Here is a 17,310-nt window from a genome sequence, read left to right on the forward strand (position 1 = left end):
ATCTCGCTCTATAGGCCGAGGGAGCCGGCGTTTGTCCGCGGACAGCTTCCTGGTCATGTGGCCAGCATGACAAAACTGCTTCTGGCAAACCAGAGCAGCGCACGGAAACGCCGTTTACCTTCCCGCCGGAGCGGTTCCTATTTATCTACTTGCACTTTGACGCGCTTTTGAACTGCTAGGTGGGCAGGAGCTGGGACCGAGCAACGGGAGCTCACCCGTTGCAGGAATTCGAACCGCTGACCTTCTGATCAGCAAGCCCTAGACTCTGTGGTTTAACCCACAGCGCCACCTGGCTCTGACTTAATTTGCTTTGTAGGTGATTGTAAATCCACTTAAATTGTCCTACAAGTCTGAGGTCATACTTAACAGCCAAACAATAAAAAAGGTATGTAAAGCCCCACCCACCCCATCCAAATTTAAGTGCATGTGGGAAAATGGATCCCTGTACAATCAAAATGACTCCAGAAGTTTGTGTGTGTTTTACTAATTTAATAACACAATAGCTACTTTTTGAGATGGTTTAAGTTGATAAAGAAGTGTTAGCCAATCCAGTATTGTTGTTCGCTTTTAGATTTCCATACAAAGAACAAAACAATAAATCAATGCAAAGCTTAAAAAGCGCATAACATCAGTGGGCACCTCTAGACTGTCTGTATTTTGCAGGAGGGATTCAGCCTCTTCACAGATCTTTGGGATTCCACATTTAAAGTGTTCTATGCCTGTGTACACACCATTAATTCAAAGCATGCTTAAAGCGCACAATTTCCCTGCAAAGAATGCTAGGAACCATAGTTTGTTACGGGTGCTGGAATAGTCACTCTATGGTGGGTGTGCTGTACAGGGCAAGCAAAAAACCTCTTGTATCCCTGCTTACAGGGACCCAGGTGGCACTGTGGTTAAACCACAGAGTCTAGGGCTTGCTGATCAGAAGGTTGGCGGTTCGAATCCCTGCAACGGGGTGAGCTCCCGTTGCTCGGTCCCAGCTCCTGCCAGCCTAGCAGTTCGAAAGCACATCAAAGTGCAAGTAGATAAATAGCGACTTCTCCGGCGGGAAGGTAAGCGGTGTTTCCATGTGCTGCTCTGGTTTGCCAGAAGCGGCTTTGTCATGCTGGCCACATGACCTGGAAACTATACACCGGCTCCCTCGGCCTATAGAGCGAGATGAGCGCGCAACCCCAGAGTCGGTCACGACTGGACCTAATGGTCAGGGGTCCCTTTACCTCTGCTTACAAAACACGTGACAAGCAGAAAACCTCTCAGACCTGTGCATTTTAGGCATGGCACAAGCAAGGTGTGGATGAGCCCTCATGGCTTGCTTTTCCTTCCCCAAGGAAAGTTTTTTTTCTATTGCAGAGAGAGATCCAGAGGGATATACTGGCTCTCCCTTCCCCTCTGCCTGCCATTCCCTTCTCCAGGTGCCCAGCCTGGCGGCATGGCTCCGCTTTGTTATGTACACTTGCCGAGGTTCCCATGGAAGCGCTTCCTCCAAAAGTGGTCAGAGTTGACTCCCTTTCCCCTCTCCTTGGTGCTGAGATCACCCCCGCCTTCTGACCTCATACTTCATTATTTAAAAAAAGGATAACACACAACTCTGGAACGCAAAATGATTAACTAGGTGTGTTTTTTTGTTTTGTTTTTTGCTTTCTTATCAAGCGCCCCTCCTCTCTCCCAGAACAGCTTTTCTCTACGGGGCTGGTGCCAGGAGTCAGCATGATGGAGCCCTCACAGATAAACCTTCACACCATACATTTAAGGTGCCACTTTGAACAGTCTGAGTGATATAGCCAAGAGTCCCCATTGGAGACCCATATTCCCCTTACAGAGTTATTGTTAAACCATTGGAGCCATTCATCTTTGTGAATTTGTCCAGTCCTTTCTTAAAGCTATCCAAGTTGGTGGTCATCACTGTCTCCTGTGGGAGGGAGTTCCACAGTTTAACTAAAGAAGCCCTGTTTTGATCTCCTGGGAACAACATGCCAAGCTTGCCTTAACTTGGAGCCCCCAGTGTGCTCCCAGTTGGAACCCTCTCAACACACGCACGCACACTCACCAGTGATTAGATTATTGGACTAGGACCTGGGAGACGAGGGTTCAAATCTTCACTCAGCCATGAAGCTCACTGGGTGGTGTCCTTGGGCCAATCATTGCCTCTTAGCCTAACCTACCTGACAGGGTTGTTGTTGTTGGGATTAAATGAGGATGGGGAGAATCGTGGACGTCACACTGAGCTGCTCGGAGAAAGAGGTGGGATAGAAGTGCGACAAATTATTATTAATAATAATATTGGCAAGCTCACCTCTCCTTTCTTAATTATCAGAACCAGGGCCAGGATTGCGGAGGAAATGGAGAAACGAAGACGTGGATTTTGAGAAGAGGTACTTGGAGGGGAAGTGGAGAATCAGGAGGGCAGTGGCTGAAGCAGGCCGAAGGAGGCCAACGGTGGGGCAGCCAAGAGCCGCTTTCTGCCCATCTTCCTTCCTCCTTTTAGCTTCTTTACAGCCAAGAGAACCTGAAATAATAGCACCGAGAGGTTCTCTCCTCGAGAAGATGTCTGCCCTCCTGGCTGCCATGGTCCTCCTCCTCCATTTCTGAACTGTTGGCTCCCTGATCTTCTGGAGTATTTAGTGCTGATGGTGCAGGAGATAAAGGGTTAAAAAAGGACAGTTCCCACCAGCTGACTGTGCCTGGGGGGGGGGGGCAAAGTGGAAACAGGAAAGAAGCTGAGATCATCCTGTTTCCTTTTCTACCCTGAGCCATCCCAGGGATAGCTGCAATCCTGCCCACAACTTATCCTCGTACTCTGCGGAAGGCACTGGCTGGGAGAGCAGCATAGCAGGTGAGCTTTGGCCACTAGGGCAGGCTTCCTCCTGAAGCTGTGGGGGGTTGGGGTTCAGGCCTCCTGGAAGATGCAACTATTGTATCCATCCATGGCCACATCCACACTACATTTCCTGTAAAGCGGTCTCATGCCTCTTTAAAACAAGTCATGGCTCCCCCACTAGCAATTTATGGGAGCTGTAGTTAAGTGTGCTGGGAATTGTAGCTCTAGGCCAGGCATCCCCAAACTTTGGCCCTCCAGATGTTTTGGACTACAACTCCCATCTTCCCCAACCAATGGTCCTGTTAGCTAGGGATCATGGGAGTTGTAGGCCAAAACATCTGGAGGGCCGCAGTTGGGGGATGCCTGCTCTAGGCGTGTTCACGCCCTACATTTTAAGCAGTATCATAGCACTTTTAATAGTCATGGCATCCCCCAAAGAACTCTGGGAGCTGTAGTATGTTAAGGGTGCTGAGAGTTGTGTGGAGACCCCCCTACTCCTCCCAAAGAGCTACAATTCCCAGAGTTCCCTGGGAAAGAGGGATTGATTATTAAACCACTCTAGGAATTGTAGCTCTGGGAAGGGAATGGGGGGGGTGTCTCCTAACAACTAAGCACCCTTACCAAACTACAACTCCCAGGAGAAGCCGTAACGGTTTAAAGTGGTATCACAGCGCTTTAAATATATGGTGTGTATGTGGTGCTTCATTCAGAAAGGCTAACTCTCTGCCCAAGGAGTCTACACTTTTAAATTTTTTGACTGTGGTGAAAAAAGGGGGGGGGAGAAGAGGCAAGGGCAACGTTCCATGGAGGCAGGGGAGGTGTCAGTACCGCAAGGGGGTAAGCAGTCACCCAAGTGTTTAGACCAGCCCTTTCAAACGTGTTTCCTTCCAGCTGTTTTGGACTACAACTCCCATCACCCCCAGCTAGCAGGGCACCACGCTGGGGAAGGCTGGTTTAGACATACGCAGGTATAGTTTCATTTTTAACCTCTCTTGCAAGCCTGAGCTTTGGCCCCCTGACCTTTCCTCCTGCAACTGTTGGATACTCAAGTATGCTACTATCTTTAATCATTTTTGCGTTATCATTTGGTGATTGTTTTGAATTAATTAAAACTGTTTGGGTTGGATATCCTGCCTTGTGAGGTCTTTGCCCTAAAATGCAGCCCTAGGAATCCCAATCATTATAAATAAATGTATAAAGCAATGTACGGTCTATGCAATGTCATGGGCTTGTTTTCCTTGTTGGGAAATTTGCAACTTTTGGGGTGACCCAACAGGTTCTGCCTTGGGCACTACCTTCATCCTTGCCATCCCGACAGGTGCACTCTTGCTAGGCCCTTGTTGGAGACACAGTTCCTCCAAAACTATGTTCACATCTGACCCCAGCTGGGTTAGAAAGCTGTTTAAGTGCAAGATCAAAGCCAAAGGATTGTTTGAGCAGGGGTTTATGACGGGCATCTCCTTGCTGTACAGATTTGGTGCTATGGCTGGGTTAACAAAAGATGTTTTATTTCTAACAACTTGCCTGACCGCACCCCCAATCCCAAATCTTCCCAAGTGGAGAAATGCTTAGATCAGGGGTGTCAAACTCAAATTCATCGGGGGCCGCATCAGCAGTTTGGTCACCCTCAAAGGGCCGGTTGTGTCTGCAGGACTGTGTGTCCACTCTTTATTATCATAAATTATTGTCACTGCATTCAATTATTACTGTTTTTTGTAATAATGTAAGCTCATTCCCGCCCCCACGCGGATCACATTCCTGCGTCGTGGCGCGTGTGTGGGAGGGGATGTAAACGAGGGAAATTTGAACAAAAGGTGGGGATCGACGGCTTCCGGGGGGGGGGGGGGCTCAACTAAACCTTCGGCAGGAAGGAGAAAGCCACTGCTGGGATTAAAAACCTGCAGATGGAAAGAGGGCTTCCCTCTCCCGCCCTGCGCACACCCAAACCCCGCTAGGCAGGATGCCACACGCTGCAACCCACCCCATGCTTTGGAGAGTGGCAGGAACATGCGGTGCAGCGCCAACTCCCTGCTTTGCTTTTGCATCCTCCCTCCTCAGCGCCAGAGTCCCTTCCCCTCGCGCTGAGGGAGGGCAGCGGATTTCCCGAGGAGGAAGGCGGCGGCAGCCCCAGCGGACGTGCATCTTCGCCTCAGAGCTGCTCTTCCCCCCACCCGCGCTGTTGTCGTCTTCGCCGCCGCCTCTCCCTACCAGGACTGCAGGCAGAGGAGGCTTGAAACCCCCCCCCCCAAAAAAAATTCCCCTCCCACCTACTCAAACCGCGAGGCGACTCCATCTGGAGCCCTACATCATGAGGGGCTGAGAGGAGGAGGCGGCAGAGCGGGAAGAGCAGGAACCCGTGCCGTCGCCGCTGCCTCCCTCCCGCCCCCCCCCCCGGGGAGCAGCTCCGCCGGAACTGAGAAGCCAAAAGGCGGCTCGGGGGTGGGGGGCAGAGCAAAAGCCAGGCACCCTCCCGAGTGTCTATGAGGAGAAAATGGGGGAAGAGGGAATCAAGAGAGCGACTGTTGCGCTTCACCTACTTCCCCCTCAGGCTCACTCCGCGTCCCTTTCGCCCGCTCGCTCGCCCACCTCCCAGATGCAGCCGAGGAGAGGAAGGGAAGCGGCGGGCGGCGGCTCCCCAGTGCCGCCTCACTCGCTCTCGGAGACAACAGCAAAGCCCGCCAAAAAAAATTCAGCGCTGCTCCGTCCCGGCACCAACTTTGCCGGCGGCGCCTGTAGGGCTTTCCTACCTCCTCGGCGGGCTTCCTCCTCCTCCTCCTGCATCTCACTTCCCCGTCTGGCCGCTGTGCCACCGCCTCCCTCAGCCTCATTCGAAATTGAAATTCCCTGGCCAAGGCCGTCAGCGCGGCTCCAGCGCCCCGGCCTCCGCCTGCAGCCCCGCCCCCGGTTTTGACCCTCGGCCAATCGCAGGCTCCAGAACTACTGTCAGTGGCTAATGTCGGCGGCGGCTACGCGGGCCACATGACGAGGTCTGGCGGGCCGGATTAGGCCCCCGGGCCTTGTGTTTGACACCCGTGGCTTAGATGAAGGCTAAAATCATGAAGCCACATTCCTTGTCTGGCATCCTAAAGTTTAGTTACTAAAATATTTTGGTCGCAGTTGAAAGCAGTACATTGTTTCACTCTATTTTTACGCTTCCTCTGCCTAAATACTGGGTCAAGCTAAGCATTCAGGCAATTAGTAATCAGGTTACCTGAGGAGTTCTTTTTAAAACTTAAAAGCAGCCACAGAGGGTCCCCAATTTGGATTTGGGCATTAGCAGTGGGGAAAGAAGTTAACCCCTTCTTTCTATGACACTTCCCTGGTCTAAATACCTCCCCAAACCCTTAATTAACATGTAACTCAGACCTTTGTCTCCAGGTTCCAGTCTGTTTTGGACTACATCTCCCATCAGCCCCTGCCAGCAGTACCAGAAATGGTGTTCATTAAAATGGTGGCATTGGGCTTTGGATATACACTCATGATCCATTAATGCACCATGCTCAGGCTAGAGATTTGGCGAGCCTCCAGAATTCATTGTGCAAAACAGAAAATTAATTTGCAGGATTTTAAGAACACAGGAAGCTGCCTTTTACTGAGTCAAGACCATTGGCCTTCTTACTCAGTATTGTCTACATTGACTGGTAGCAGCTGTCCAAGGTCTGAGGCAGAAGTCTCTTCTAGCCCTACCTGAAGATGCTGTGGATTGAAGTTGGGGCCTTCTGCAGGCAGGGCAGATGTTCTACCACTGAGCTACGGCCCGTATGCAATATGATGTAAATTATACAAAGTTGCTTAGTTTGCAAAACTGAAATTCCAGCTTTTCTTCGCATATCATTTCATTTTTAAAGCACAGTCATTTAGAGATGAGTTGGTTACAGGTATAAATATTTTTGCAACTTCAATTAAATGGTCTACCCATGGGAACTTTAGGCCCTTGGAGCTACGGGGAGAGGGTTATGTCATGAAATTCTACTCCAATGTACAGTTAGCAGAGTAACAACTTAAACACGTTGCAGCACTCCCAAAAATAGACCAGAGGCAATGAATATTTCATCCAGCAGAGCTTTACTGCTACTGAAGGCAAATGAGCATAATAGTCACAAATCCAATACATTCAGGATTGGCACAGTCCATTGGAAATCCAGTTGCAGCGGACTTAACTAACTTACAATAACTTATAATAAGTCTAAAACCTTAACACTAAGCATATTATGCAGAACACCACACCAGAAGGAAGAGAGATAGAAAGAGAAACCCAGGCTCCTTCTGTCCTTACTACAGTCATACCTCTGGATACAAATGCTGCGGGTTGCGTACAACACGGGTTACGAACACGCCAAACCTGGAAGTAACGGGAAAGGTTCCTTCCGGCTTTGGCAGTTCATGCATCCGCAGAAGTGTTGAATGATGTCATGCACATGCGCAGAAGCGCTGACACGGGTTGCGTACTGCTCATGTTGCGAACGGGGCTCCGGAACGGATCCCGTTTGCAACCAGAGGTACCACCGTATTATAGTCAGCATGACCTTGGCAGAAGAGATAAGAGAACCAGTTTAAACCAGCTGTACTCAGCTGCTCTGAAGGAATAACCCAAACATCACGAACCTTCTGCTTGTTTCTTTCTCACAGAGAAGCTTCCAGAACCCTCTTGAATTAATTAGAATAGGAAAGCTCTCTACACACCAGATCCATACCTTCTGCACTAAGAAATGCAAACTGAACAGGTTACAGGCTCTGACAGTGGATCCAAGCTCACTCCATTGCTGTTTCCTATTCCCCCTCAGAACTATAGTTCCCAGCGTTTGCCAGGATGGCAGATGGGTTGTTAAGCCACTCTGGGAACTGTAGCTCAGTGCCCTTACCCAAACTACAGCTCCCAGGGGAAACCATGACTGCTTAAAGAGGTATCATGTGTGGTGTGAACGTGGCCCATTTCTGGGTTGCTCTTCCCACCTGCTATGTCGGCCTCTGAGGTATTTGCACTCTTACCCATCTCCCCTTTTAACGCCCCCCATTAACGTTGCACAAACAATGCAGAGGCTCTCTGCTGTTCCCCTTGTCTGCCCATCCAGACGCTCAGGCGTCGGCCGCTGGAGACAGAGCCCACTTTTGCCGAAATTCTTCAAAGTTTAATCAGTAACTAAGGCAGCAATGGAGGGAGGGAGCGCACTTAAAAGGGGGCGGGGAGCCTCCCCTTCCTCCTTTTTGCTCTCCCATTTGCCTGCCAAAGTAAACAAAAGAATGTATAAGGGCATATTTATTTATTTATTTAGTTGCATTTATATCCCTCCTTCAAAGGGGGAACTCGAGGTGGCGTACATGATTCTCCCCCTCCCCACAACAACACCCCCCCCCGTGGGGTAGGTGAGGCAAAGAGGCAGTGGCTGGTGGCCCCCCAAGCTCAACCAGTCAGCTTCATGGCCAAGTGGGGATTTGGACCCTAGCCTCCCAGTGGTCTTTAATATTTTGGAAGAAAGCGTAGCAACTCTAGGCCTGGCTGGTAGTTGTGAGGTAGGCCTGAATGGCCAATGCCAGGCTGGTGGTGTGTGAGAAACCAAGGTCCCTTTGGGTTGTTGCCTCAGGAATTATAATTATTCCAGGCAAGCTTTAGGAATGATAGTGTTGCAGAGGTATTTTGGAAAAATATCCATTTATAATGGGGGTCCGGGGCCTGTAGCTGTAGGAGGCATGTGGCCTAGGCAGTGGGCACATCCACACCAGACATTTAAAGCACTATGGCGCCACTCTGGCTTCCCCCAAAGAAATGTTGGGTGCTGCAGTTTGCGTGTCGAGGTCACCAGACATCCCCCCAAAATAACTCACACCACACACAGAATTTTAGTTTGGGTTTTTGGCATTATTTTGGCCACAACTTTATTTAAATACATTTAAATGTGAGTGTTGGCTTAGGCATTGGTTAATCCATCTGTCCCCCGCATGAGACAGATCAGCTGCGACTTCCCTATCAGTATAAGGAAGTCAAGTAAACACCTTGTGGTAGAGGAGGTAGCTGTGTGCAGGCACTCTCCCCTCGACCAGAAATGTTCCCCAAGGCTCGTGCTCTGTAATGGCCCCAGCCCTGCCCTTGCGGGGGTGTATGGACTAGAGCCCCGGAGCCCCAGGATTCCTTTAACGGAATACTTCTATGAGCAGCAACATTTTATTGAGGGGTGGGCATCTCCATACCATACCCCTCCACCAACCAAGAATTATTAACCAATGCCTAACCGCCAACCTAGCAAGTTGTGACCATTTGCTAAGCAGTAGGCAAAAACCAAATGGCAACAGCCAGTCAGCCAAATGGCAAAATTCCTACTGGGCCCATGCAAAGCATGCGACCCCATGAGAGGCAAAGCAATATCAGGCTAAAACCTTAAGAAAAAGTAGTGGGCGGGAGGGAGATCTGAAGCACTTTGCTAAAGGGGAAACTGAATTGGTGGAAGCCTAGGCTTTAAGGGACCCTGTCTGTCAATCAAAGTTGATACATTCTCTCCCCCCCCAGCAACCCAGAGGAGCCCAATCGCACACACTCTCTCTCATCCTACACTACCCCCAACCTGGGAGATGTCTTTTAACCCTTCCGCAACCTGCGCTCTCTTCTATAAGAGAACGCGCTTTGTTGAGTGTTGTTAGGAATCCCTTATTCCCTTAAGAAAGCTACATTTCCCAGAGTGGCTTAACAAACATACAGTACCTGTCTTCCCAGGTAACTGGGAATTGTAGCTCTGTGAGGGGGAATAGGGGCCTTTAACAACTCTTGGCACCTTTCACAAACAGCTGCTCCATAGGCGCCAACTAGTGCTTGTGAAGAAGGCGCAGCAGAGACTGTATTTTTTGAGAATTTTAAGGAAAAACCATCTTCCACAAAAGCTGCTGCTTGCCTTCTATCACTGTGCCATACAGAGCGTGCTCACGTACGGTTTATGTGTGTGGTACGGAAGCTGTACTTCCCAGGACAGAGCAGGGCTGTGTAGAATTATTAAAACAGCAGAGAGCATTATTGGCTGCTCACTCACCACCTTAGAACAAATTTACACCACCAGGTGCCATAGAAAAGCACTAGATATATCAAGAGATCCAACGCACCCTGGTCACCATTTCTTTCAGCTCCTGCCATCGGGACTGAGATATAGAACTATGCAGGCAAGAACGAGCCGTCTCAGGAACAGTTTCTTCTCTAGAGCGATTTTGGCCTTAAATGGAAAGCCTGGACTTTGAAGTCATCTTATTTTACTTGTTATTTTGTATTATATTTACTGTTTTTAATTAGGTTTTTATAATTTTGGATTATGCGGAATGCTTTATCGGAGTGGATGTAGCAACCGAGTAATTTCGTTGTTCCCGCAAGGGGACAATGACAATAAAGATATCTTATCTTATCTTAACTCCTAGGGGCTGAGGCACTTTCGCACCCTGTACCCCAAAATGTATTTTTGGAGATGCCTGCAGGTCCACATTTGGCCCCTGGGCCTGAGATCCCCCCAACCCTGGTGTAGATTTGATGGTTGGGGTTCTCGGTTTCTCTAGAAATTGCATTCCCACTTTGCCAACACTAAATAGCCTCAGGCTGGCTTGCAAATAGGTGTGTATGCCCCTGTCCAGACAAGGGAGTGAGTTTGGGTTTGTGCCCGTTGTCCCTGCCTTTCCACCATGGTTGGGTTTCCTGAACGGTGCCACTGCCTACATAGGTATGAGCCTGTTGATGTGGGTAGGGTCAGCGGGCATGATCCTGGCCCCACCACCTGCATGTGTTGAATCTGCCTTAATGCGTTGAATCTGCCTTAAAAAAGGCTTGTGAGAGAGTCTTCAGGCAGGGCATCTTTACAGAGTTGGATCTTTCCATTTATTTCAGGACCCAAGTGAAATAAATGAGTAACACGTACACACTGCTTGATGGTAAAAAATGAAACAACAACATCCCTCAAAGCAGTTTACAGAAGACTAAAGCGATAATTTTTTTGGTGCTAAAAACAACTCTTTAAAACTTTAAAAAAGCACCATGACAATACAGTGAAGACGGCTGCCTGATGTCAATTGGCAGGGAGTTCCAAAGTGTGGGTGCCACCACACTAAAAAAAAAAAAAAAAAAGCCAAATTTCTCACCATTGCAGAACAGGTATTACGTAGCACCTGCAACAGTGCCAGTTCCATAGATAGAAGTGGCTGAGTGGATTTCACAGGTAAACTGATACAAGAGTATGTACAAGGGTAATAAAAATGTGTGATCGTTTTTGCAGGCTGGGCTATGCTCTTTTTTTTTTTTAACATCAGCCCCCTCTTTCTCCAGCCCCCTTTTCATTCCGCAAAGCCTTTCTGCCGTTTGGATCCACGAGCTCTTCGGGGAATGAGCGGTTCTGCTTCCGAGCTGGTCCTAAGCCCCTGTAAATGCACCTCTTGCCCTTCACGGGTCCAGAAGCGCCGCTGCTTGTCAGCTGTGGAGCCTCCTGCAGGAGGCTGGGAGGAGATGGAAGAGGAAGAAGAGGAGGAGGAAGGTCGATTCCTGGGTGTTAACATGCGCAGCTTGGGCATCCTTGGGAGTTCTGGTCATGCCTACGACTCCTTCCGGAGACACAGCTGGGAGCCAGGGAAAGTGCTAGAGGATGACCCGGATTTTGATCAGCGAAGGTAAACCATAGTAATATTATAAATGTAATCGGTCATTCATCTCTGTGTTTGTGGTTAATGGGAATTTGCCTCCAGGTACCACGACAGGGAAAGGCAGCCCCAGAAAGGAATGCACATAGGGCCCCGCACACCATAAATCTGCCATTCCTGTACAAAATTAGACTTTTTGCAGTAAGAAATGTGATGGGAAGAGGCACAGGAAAGTGTGTTAGCAATTACTTGATGCGACAGTCATATAACTTCCCTGCAAACAAATCAGGATGGATGCTCAGTGAGCAACCCACGTAATCATCTGAGTATAACCACCCTGCAAATGAATCAGGAAGAAAGCTGGGTAAACAGGTAATGTGGAAGCAATCCTAGTCCTTTTGAAAGGGTAGATCAGTGTTTCCCAACCAGTGTGCCTCCAGATGTTTTGGGACTACAACTCCCATCATCCCTAGCTAGCAAGACCAGTGGTCAGGAATGATGGGAGTTGTAGTCCCAAAACATCTGGAGGCACACTGGTTGGGAAACACTGGGGTAGATGATGATAATATTTATATCTCACCTTTTCCTCTGACAGGGACTCAAGGCGGCTTTCAGGTAAAATAGAGACGGGGGGGGGGGGGATGGACAATAATTAAACAACAATTAAACATGGGTAGACTTAAAACTTTGTCCATGGAGTTTTCTTGGCAGGGATACTGGAGTGGCTTGCCGGTTCCTTCTCCAGGTGGATCACATTTGGTCAAAACATAACTTCTCTAAGTTATTTAAGCCCCTTCGCCACGACAAGGCAGTGACACGACTAAACGATTAAACAACAACAACCGACTTTACATATAAGAGCTATCATATAATTGCAATAAAAAACATCACAGCACCAGCCCTTTCCTTAAAAACAGTCCATTTCCAAGAACCTGTTGGAACAGGAAAGTCTTCACCTGCTGGTAAAAGGCAAACAAAGAAAGAGCCAGTCTAACTTCTGTAGGAAGGGAGTTTGAAAGCTGAGGAGCAACCGCTGAGAAGGCCGTCTCCTGTTAGCCCACCAAGCATGCCTCTGAGGGTGATGGGACTGAGAGAAGGGCTCCCCCAAAAATCTCATTTGAGGGTATAGAGTCTTTCCGATTCTGCAAGTGATGCCCAGCTTCACTGTTGATGCCCAGCTGCTGTTTGGCAGTGGAATTTGCTACCAAGGAGTGTGGTGGAGTCTCCTTCTTTGGAGGTCTTTAAGCAGAGGCTTGACAGGCATATGTCAAGAATGCCTTGGTGGTGTTTCCTGCTTGGCAGGGGGTTGGACTGGATGGCCCTTGTGGTCTCTTCCAACTCTATGATTCTATGATTCTATTCTATGATTCTTTTTCTGAAGTCCTGTGTCCCTTTTTGGTCTTCCCATCAGTCTCTGCTGCTTTTGTTCCCATTTTATCTCTCCCTCTCAGCAGCCTGTCTTGGAAAACAGCCCTTCCTGATCTATGGTGTCTGGACAAAGCCTTGGCTTCTGGGGCTGCAAATCTGTCACACTGTTTCTGTAGGAGAGTTTGGGCTCTGAGGTTCTAACTACGGTAGTTCCACGTTCAGGGAGCCTTTGTACTCTTTTAAGAGCTTAAAACAGCTAGGCTGGCAAGGGTGAGGGAGACTGAATTTATCACATGGGTGGTGCTAGGGCTTGACCTTGAGTGGAAAATGATGTCAGGTGCATGTTTAGGCTAGAAGCTGACCTCACTCAGGAAAAGGCGGTCTTTAAGCAGGGCTGAGCATATCCCAGGCTTCTACTGGTTGCTCCAGAAGGCAGCAGATATTGCAAATGGATTGTGGGCAACACAGGGTGGTTGTTTGTTTGTTTTTGTAACTGAAAGGGTAGATCTGGAATAAATTGGGGTGGGGTAGAAATTGAATTCTTAAGAAACAGGTCACCTGGGAGCACCTTGTGGCTGCTCCTACACAAACTATTTAATGTAGAATGGCTGTGAGGTGTCCACACAACACCGTTATCCAGCCATTGTCATCTTGTATTACCTGTGGGTTTTTTTCCTCAGACCACAGAAAGGCTGCTTTCTTGGCATTCATCCAGATATGTTTGTGGGGTGATGGTTATGGAACAATGGGCTGCTTATTGAGTGTTCGTTCTCATTTGTGGGGAGGGTATAAGATGTTGCATCCAGCAATTGTTATTTCACACTGTCCGGTGCATTTTCCTGTGACTTTCCGTACTATGAAAACCTCCAGGTTGTTTTTTCGGGGCTGGAGGATGGGTTTGTTGCAAAAGAACACCAAATCCAATTTAATTGTACAGCCAGCAGCAACGAGGGCCTAGCTCTGTGCATGTGCTCAAAGTTGTTCACTTCTTCAGCTAGCTAGGAAATGGTCCGAACTACTGTAAAATTTGTAAGTTCTTGGAACCCAGCATCATAAAGCAGGCATGTGAGATCTCAGGCTCAGGGTGGGTGGGTGTGTATGCAAATAGAGCCCTCCAGGCCTCTCTGGGTCCTGCCCTTGGGCATGGCGACTCACTGGCTCTGCTGCTCAAGTGCTCTTACCTGGCTGGAATGTGTCCTTGAACTGTGTTAATGCCTCTTGCTTGCCTGCATAGAGAGGGGTGTGTGTGTGTGTGTGTGTGTGTGTGTGTGTGTGTGTGTGTGTGTACAGAAACTTTGAACAGAGTGTAGCCACCCTACTGTACACATCTATTGCTCTGCCCACTTTTGATTCTGACCCTGCCCACATTTGATAGAAGAGGTAGAACATCGAGCTAGTGTGATGCAGTGGTTAGAGCGCTGGACTAGGACCTAGGAGAGTCCAGGATTCAAATTTCCACCAGGCCATGAAGCTCACAGGGTGGCCTTGAGACAGTCACTGCCTTTCGGCTTAACCTACCTTGCAAGGTTGTTGTGGGGATTAAAGGAGGAGGGGGAGACCCACTTTGAGCTCCTTGGAGGGAAAAGGTAGGATATAAATGCAATAAATACCTAAGTCAAAGAAACATTGCCATTGTGACTGGTAGCCATTGATACCCTTCTGAATTCTATATGAATTTGTCTGACCTCCTTTTAAAGTTGTCTAAATTTGCAGCCACCACTGCACCTTGTGGCAGCAAATCCCCCATAATTTATGTGCTGTGTGAGTTGGCTGCTTCTACACAGGGGTGCTGTCTCAGGTCTGTTCCCTCCAGCCCCACTCTGTGTATGGAATTAGGGTTGCCAGACTCAATAGAGGACAGGACTTCTGTGCCTTTAATTGCCCTGCTCTCTTTTGGAAATTAATCAGAGGGTCTGCTGGTTTCTCTTTAAGGTTTCCAGACTCAAAAGAGAGCAGGGCAATTAAAGGCAAAGAAGTCCTGTCCTCTATTGAGTCTGGCAACCCTATATGGAATTGGTACATATACCCATTTTTCCAGCTACCATTTTCCCTGCTATTTCAACACTTGACTGTAAATTTGCACCTGGAAGCACCTGAACTCTGTGGCATGGCGTGGGGATCTTCCCAAACTCAGCTTGGGTGGACGGTCCCATCCAAGCTAGTCTTGGGTTGCCACCTGCTGGCAGCAAGGCGTTTTCTTGCTAAGGTCTATTCCAGACAACCTGTTCATTGAGCATCCTGATTTGTTTGCAGGGGGATTAGATGACATTGGTTCAATCCCTGGCTTCCCCAGGTAGGGCTAGGAATGCCCCCTGCCTGCAAACTCTAGAGAGCCACTGCCATTCAATGTAGGCAGTACCGAGGTGGGCCAATTTTTCTGACACTGTATAAGGCAGTTTTTTAAAAAATTAACTATGTCTGACAAAATGCAGCAGTCAAATTATTGGCTGGGGTTCCCTTTAACACCTGTGTTTTGAAACAGCTGCTTGTTCACTTCCATGCCCAATTAAAGGTGCTCACCTTAGCATTCAAAACCCTAAACAATTCAGATCCTGGGACTTTCACTATACAGCTTTCAGCGAATGCTGAAGATGTACCTCTTTACCCTGACCTTTGAAATGTATATTTTAGGACCCACCTTCTTTCTGTGTTTGTAAGTTGCTTAAAACTGTTTTTAATATTGTGGTTTCATTGTTGTAGCCCACCCTGGGACCTTAGAGTGAAGGGCATGTAATAAATTGTTGTAATTAATAATAATAGAATTAAATAGCATATATTAGAGTATAGCGCCTCTGCCTCTGACTTGAGGACAAACCCACTTGGGATTTCCAATGCTGCCCCCCCCCACTGGCCTTCCCTTTCTCTGCAAAAAGAGTTGCTTGGAAAGACTGAAACTCTCCCCACTTCTGCAAATGGTATTCAGCGGTTGGGAGCTCTAGAGAAGGAAGTGTGCCTCTACAAGTCAGAAGCAGCTTCTCAAGAGCTTTGGGAAGGTGATGGTGGGAGAGAGACAAGAATCACATTACGCACAGAAGGGATTTGCTGAGTTTCTGATGGATGTCAAGTCCAGCAAGCTCTGGTGAGTATAGTGAGTATGGCCATGCGCTCATGTGCAGGCCAGCTAGCCAAACCATTGTGGCATAGAGGTTAATGTACTGGGCCAAGACCTTGGAGACCACGGTTCTCGCAGCAATTGCTGCGAGAACCGTGGCCTCCAAGATCTTGGCCCAGCACATTAACTTTTATGCTACACTGGTTTGGCTAGCTGGCTTGCACATGAGTGCATGGCAAGTTGGGAAACTGATACCAGGCTTGAGTATGAACTTGGTGCAACCACTATTTTAACAGTTGCGCCCTCCTATATCTCTTCACTTTTGAAAAATGCTCAGGTTTGAGTCTGCAGTGGGAAGGTCCTTTATAACTGGGTGTGGGTAGCTCAACATGGGATCACATTGAATCTCTTGACTGTCTGATTGGCTTCCTTTCCAGCATGAGTATGAAAGGACTAGCCCACGAGGAAGTTGACTCCTCCACCGAGCAACTGGACGGACATCCTCCGAGCCAAAGGGACCCCCGCCGAGCTCCCATCATCCGTAGCAACGATGAGACGGAGTCCCTGCTCTCTCAGGATGAAGAGGAGGATGACCAGGAATTCTCTCAGGTACGGATGTATGTTTAGATTGTTTTAATCCCACTTTCCAGACCCCCGAAAAGGTCATTTTGTTAAAATTCAGAATGCAAAATGTTGGTGGAAGACGCTGTACATAGACACCTGGCTTACAAATGAGAAAGGATAAGAAACAAACAGAAGGAAGTTACAGGAGGGATTGATTTGATCATGCTAGAATGAGGCAGCAAGATGTTGACAGTCACCTGCATCTCCCCTTCAGGGCCGGGTTGATTTTCCCTTGCAGGGATGGAGGCAGTGCAATGGCTCAGTGGCCCTTACTCCTCCAGCCTAGGGTTAGAGGCCAGAGTGACCCTCCGCTTTGGCTGTTGCAGTCCCTGGGCAGCTGGCAGTTGGAACAGAATTTCCAACTGCTCCTGCTCTGGCTGTTGGCTGGGGCCCTAGGAGCTGGCGGAGGAGGTTGGAGCCTCTCCTGATGAACCTGTGTGGAGAGAGAGGCCCTCTGGACCCATTTAGCTCACAGGTATCCGTGTCAATGAAAGAATGAATATCCAGTTTCAGATGCTTTAGGGGATCCCATGGCATTTCAAGCAGGTTTAGTGACTGAAAATAAGCTCTTGCATATTCTCCTTTGTTGTTGTCATAATGGTTGCCAAAAGCGGTAGAGCATCATATTAAGAATGTGGTTTTATCTTCCCCTCACTTCAGCCTGTATCCAAACTTAGTTTCAGCCAAGTTTCATTAAGGACTGGCCATGTGCGACTTCTGAAGTACTGTAATAATGAAGAAGTGGGTAGCTTTCAGTTTACTGAATGAGCGAGACTGTCTTTACTGAAAGCTAGCGGAGTAGTAAGTTGGGCTTTAGGTTGGTAGAGCGTATGTGTCCCAGGTTTCTATG

At 48.4% G+C, this 17,310-nt stretch overlaps 1 protein-coding gene across 6 annotated transcripts in view; it reads left to right on the top strand.

Annotated features, from left to right (window-relative positions):
- ARHGEF2 (Rho/Rac guanine nucleotide exchange factor 2) overlaps positions 1 to 17,310 on the top strand; it is a 136,411-nt gene that overhangs the window by 24,639 nt on the left and 94,462 nt on the right. For 4 of the 6 annotated variants that reach the window (XM_060269554.1, XM_060269555.1, XM_060269553.1 and 1 more), the window contains exons 2-4: positions 2,318 to 2,836; positions 11,109 to 11,446; positions 16,274 to 16,445. In XM_060269554.1, coding sequence (XP_060125537.1) covers positions 11,166 to 11,446; positions 16,274 to 16,445 — 453 coding nt within the window. In that variant the 5' untranslated portion in view covers positions 2,318 to 2,836; positions 11,109 to 11,165. The remainder of the gene's footprint in view (positions 1 to 2,317; positions 2,837 to 11,108; positions 11,447 to 16,273; positions 16,446 to 17,310) is intronic. The other 2 variants (XM_060269556.1, XM_060269559.1) reach the window with 2 other exon arrangements.

The sequence above is a fragment of the Zootoca vivipara genome, chromosome 17, assembly GCF_963506605.1.
Source record: "Zootoca vivipara chromosome 17, rZooViv1.1, whole genome shotgun sequence".
Lineage (NCBI taxonomy): Eukaryota > Metazoa > Chordata > Lepidosauria > Squamata > Lacertidae > Zootoca > Zootoca vivipara.